We start from the raw sequence: 4,675 nt of genomic DNA, 5'->3' as shown, positions 1-4,675 counted from the left end.
CATCATGCAAGTACTGCAAGCAAATAGTGATTGTTCAAAAATGCAGTGTATGTACATTTGCTATCTGCATGAAGAATGATATGAGTCTAGGTTTTTAAATGTATTAAATCTCAGCTGTAGGCAGTGATGCCACTGCACTTTCACAGGTAAAATGTAAATGCCTCATAGGCAGACTGTTAACACCAGCTCACGGAATGTTGAACATACTCTCAAGTTAAATTCGGTTTCCTGAGTGGCAAGTGACTGTAACCTCATTAGCCCCTTAATGTACACATATAAATTGGACAACAGATGCAACTAAGATTGCAACTAAGATGAATGCAACTAAGATTGAGCATGTGCGCAATGGTCGATACAGTATTAAGGACATTGCATAAATGTATGTTTTGGTCACAAGGAATATTACACATTAAAATTAAGAGTGTAAAAACTCGTTCATTTTCAAATATATGAAATTTGCACTTCACTTAACACTCTCCTTGAGAAACAACTGAGCTGTGGAATGAGCGCATAGACCATTAATAAATTTCCCAGCTGAGAGTACTGGTTATTTTTAGTCAAGAATTTAATTTGAATAATCACTTTTTTTGGTCTGAAGTCAGTCTTCTGGTATGTTTTGTTATGCAATGCTTTGATCTGATTTTCTCAGAAAATAAAGGTTTTCTAGGAGAACAAAGAGTACGCTGGAAGCTGGAACAGCATAGGGATAGAGGTCTCTGCACTTTCAAAGATAGAAATGGTCACCTGTGTGCTGCAATGCATGAATCTGATTCTGAGTTGATGCATAACAAGTGAATACAACATCTGCTTTTTCCCTAGATATTTCAACTATCAACCTCATCTGAAGCTTCTCCAGAATTTCAGGTTTTTATATAACTTTATTTACCTGTCTACTATCTTTGACGCAGTGAAACACCATATTCTCCTCAGACCTGGGCCTCACAACCACTGCACTTTCCTAGTTCAAGTCTTACCTCACAAGCAATTCTTGAAGGTTCCCCTGAGAGGGTGAGTGTCCAAATCACATCAACCAATGGCGTGCCTCATGGTTCAGTTCTGGGTCCCCTTCTCTTTACATAAAAGACCTCACTTGGCCCAATCATGAAGGCACATGGCTTCTACTATCCCTCCAATGCAGACAATACACAACTGTACCTGTTGTTTTAGTTAAAAAAAAAAACGGCTGTTATTCTGCTTGATATTGCAAACTGGTATTTATTATAAAAACTTATTTTCAAAACTATAAATACACTGGCTTGTAGTGCAAACAGTTTAACCATTTCATGTACTTTGTTATTCTTCTAGTTATTTACCTAAAGTGGCTAGTTAATCAGAAGTTTTGCACATTCACAGAAAATAGCCTACTTCTACATAAGTGTAATGACTGTCAAACCCGCAATTTTCAAATACTTACCCACATTAATATGTAATGAACAGAAATTTGAATCAATATATTGTTGAATGCAAATGCAACTGAGGACCTTCACTGTGTGTAAACAGAAAGACCCGTTGCAGCTGGATCTTTTCATTATTTACACTCAAAATGATAATGCCACCTATATTTGTGCACAGCTGCGCCATCTGCATTTCAACAATATTTGTGTCACAAAAAACGGAAAGGGAACTATTGTACATTGGTACAATTATTGTATTCATTAGTACTGGCAATGATCCATGATCGGCCACTGAAATAATCTGGCTGACCCCCAAACCTCTTGAGAGCACAGTTAATAATACTGCATCTGTCCAAAAAGCAATCTTGAGGACCAATTTGTTAATCCCAGTTATTTCCTTGTAATTCATGTTCTCCCTCAATCTCTATCATTGTTTGATGGTTAAGATAAAAGTTATGCTAGAAATGTTTCATGTTGTTAAAACAATTTGATCATTTATCCTATTTAAATTCAAACATGCATTTTTCCAGTGAACCAATTAAAATTTCTATACCACAAAAATGTATTTTAAAAAATAGAATGCACTTAAAGCATGAGGGTGCATTTGCACGAAACAGAAGAGTAAATCTGGGTTGTTCAGCAGCTGGTTACATATGTTCTTGTTTAGCCCTCCAGCCTTTTAGAGCTTCACAAGACACACTGGAAACAAATAAAATTGAGGCTGACACTGAAAGACTGACAGATTACAATTTATTGAATGATCGGCTTTTAAACAGACAACAGATATAAGATGCTTACAATGCTGGAAAAAAGGAGAGAACTTTCTTGTAATACAGACATAGAAGCAGTAAACCTAAGACAACAACAACAACAACAACAAAAACAATTCCCACTCTTCGCCCAAACAAAATATGTGCAAAATTCAATAAAATACAGTTGTATGCTCTAAAAAGGTAAGCCTCACTTTAGAAAAAAAATGTTGTAACATCTTTGTAATCTATTACAAAGTTGTCATATCTTTCAATTTTGGGTTCTAAGAGGTTCCACTCGATTTTCTTAATCTGTAATGAAATCCAAAGTGGTCAAAAAAGTGCAACGAATGACTGCAGGTAACTTTGGCACCACTTTAATTTTACTAAAGAAATTAAGGCAGCAATTAAACTTTTCAGTTTTAGTCGGTTATTCACAGTGAAAAGATGAAACTGAACTTGAAGGAAAAGTGTCATTGAGATCAACCAGTCTGATGAACACAAAGGAAGCTGAATGCCACAGTCTTTCCAAAATGTTACCTAATGTGTCAGTAACAGACTTTAAATTTCCTCAAAGTGGAATCGTCCGTTAAATTACTGACCCGGGAAGAAAAATATTTAAAATGCATGCAAGTACAAAACACATCTGGGACTTTTTACAAATAGGCCCTCAAATCTGAATATGACTTTATCTGCAAACAAAACGAAGCTATGAAGGGAAGTGAAACGATAGCTAGTTAGTCTGCATTTGTTAATTCTAGTAATACATGTAGTAGGCTATTAAAGTCTAGGAGTAAACAGCCAATCCTATGATGCACACAACTAGAAATTTATGAATTCGAATAACTCCAATACACCTCTCCAACACTGATTAAACTTTACTCCTGTAGTGGAATGCCTAAATACACACTTAAATGCGACACATTTTGGCTTATTCTCGACAGAAAACATACTCTGTGTAGCTTGTCCAGATTTTGTCCTCGTTTGGGTCATTGCTGGAGTAAGCGCACGTGCCAGTGGAGCTGCACGCGACCATATGGAAGCCAAACTCTGACAGTTTGTCAAACGCTTGCTCGAGAAAATTATTCTTCAGATAATAGCGCGATGTGTACCTCTCCGGAGGGCGGTCCGGGTCTCTGCTCTCGTTCAAAGTGTCTCCGAAAACCTCCTTAGCCAGAGAGGTCTTCCCGCACACCGTGATCCTCGCGACTCGCCTGAATTTGGCGTCTGTCTGTATGTCTCTTCCGATTGTGTATGAGCCCCGGTAACCGACTGTAATGTAGCCCGACTTTTTGGACTCGAGGGAGGGAGAGTGAGCGGTGCTGGCGACGGACATTGTGCGCGAGGCGTCGAGTCCCACCAGCGGAGGCACGCTCGGTTCCTCCGAGTCACTCTGGCAGATCTCATCGGTGATGGAGTTGTCTTTACTCATTTTGGGACTCAAGAGCTTGGACAGGTCCCGCATCTGAAAAAACTCAGCCTCCCGCTGTAATCTGCTCTTCTCTGGAAAATAGTCAGGCAAAACCAGATTTAAATCCCGTAGGTAGTCTAAAATGTAGCGGAAAAGAAAGCCGTCCCTGTCCAGAAAGAAGCGACCTTTGCTATCCCGTGCCAGCTCTGTCGGTGTTTTCTTACTAAACATGTTCCACAGAAGAGAATCCGGTACGGCTATTAAAGTCGTGTGCCGTGTCACATACACTTGTCCTCCCACATTTAGTTCAATAATGTCAGAAAACGGAGACGCAGAATCCGCGCCGTTTGATATTCCACACTCGGGATCTGCCAAAGCCATCACGTCTCTTCAGCTGATATGCCAGTTATTCGCGACTGTGTGCAACGGGCTTCCTAAAGACTCAAGATAAGGGCAGATGTTTGTTTAAATAGGTTGTGGGAGGGGAGAGAAGACGGCTGATGTTAACGCTTTATTGGCAAAATAGGACCAACTGGTGCCGTGCCTCCTGCTGTCAGTGCCTCTTAGATGCTATACTCTGACTCTTATCTGATGTTTCTTGAGAACTCATAATGTTTAAGGACATAAATTACACTTAAATGTAGATAATAAATGGGAAAATGCAAAGACATATCTTCTCACCACACACCGAGGGTAAAAAGTGTCTTATAAATTACAGTATTGACATTTTCTCCCATGCGCTCCATATGACAAAGGGCAATATCGACATCTCGTGGTATAACGTTGGAATAAAAGCCGGCTTTTGTCTTCTCCACAAGCACAGCTCAACTGTAAAACAAAACAAAATGAACAGATATATAACTTAGTCAGGTTAGTTTTTGTCTAGTAGTCTAGTATTTTTCCTCAGAAAGACATTCAATCATCTGAACAATCAATATGTTAGACAACAGTAGGCCTACAATCCATTGAACGCATACTTCTGTTCTATCCCTCACAGTCTCAATTTCATTCCCATCAAAAATTAAATATGGCGATACCCTGACTAAGGTCTATAGATGTGGAGTCAGCCATTATGTTTCCATTGGTTTATCAAAACTATTAAATCTAAGCCTGTAATAAAT

General features: G+C 39.0%; 1 protein-coding gene across 1 annotated transcript; it reads right to left on the bottom strand.

The window, feature by feature from the left end:
• Positions 1-2,135: 2,135 nt before the first annotated feature.
• On the bottom strand, positions 2,136-4,048 carry LOC107724452 (BTB/POZ domain-containing protein KCTD12-like). The gene has a single exon (XM_016533392.1). The coding sequence runs from the start codon at positions 3,933-3,935 to the stop codon at positions 3,075-3,077; it is 861 nt and encodes a 286-aa protein (XP_016388878.1). The 5' UTR covers positions 3,936-4,048; the 3' UTR covers positions 2,136-3,074.
• Between the last annotated feature and the right edge of the window lie 627 nt (positions 4,049-4,675).

This window comes from Sinocyclocheilus rhinocerous, unplaced genomic scaffold (assembly GCF_001515625.1).
Source record: "Sinocyclocheilus rhinocerous isolate Xijiao unplaced genomic scaffold, SAMN03320098_v1.1 scaffold64, whole genome shotgun sequence".
In the NCBI taxonomy this organism is placed as follows: Eukaryota; Metazoa; Chordata; class Actinopteri; order Cypriniformes; family Cyprinidae; genus Sinocyclocheilus; species Sinocyclocheilus rhinocerous.
Note: the sequence above shows the minus strand (reverse complement) of the source record. Positions and strands in the feature narration are given on the sequence as shown.

What these genes read in the sequence shown, in the direction of transcription:
- LOC107724452 (XM_016533392.1), bottom strand. Translation starts at nt 3,935, where the DNA reads ATGGCTTTGGCAGATCCCGAGTGTGGAATATCAAACGGCGCGGATTCT.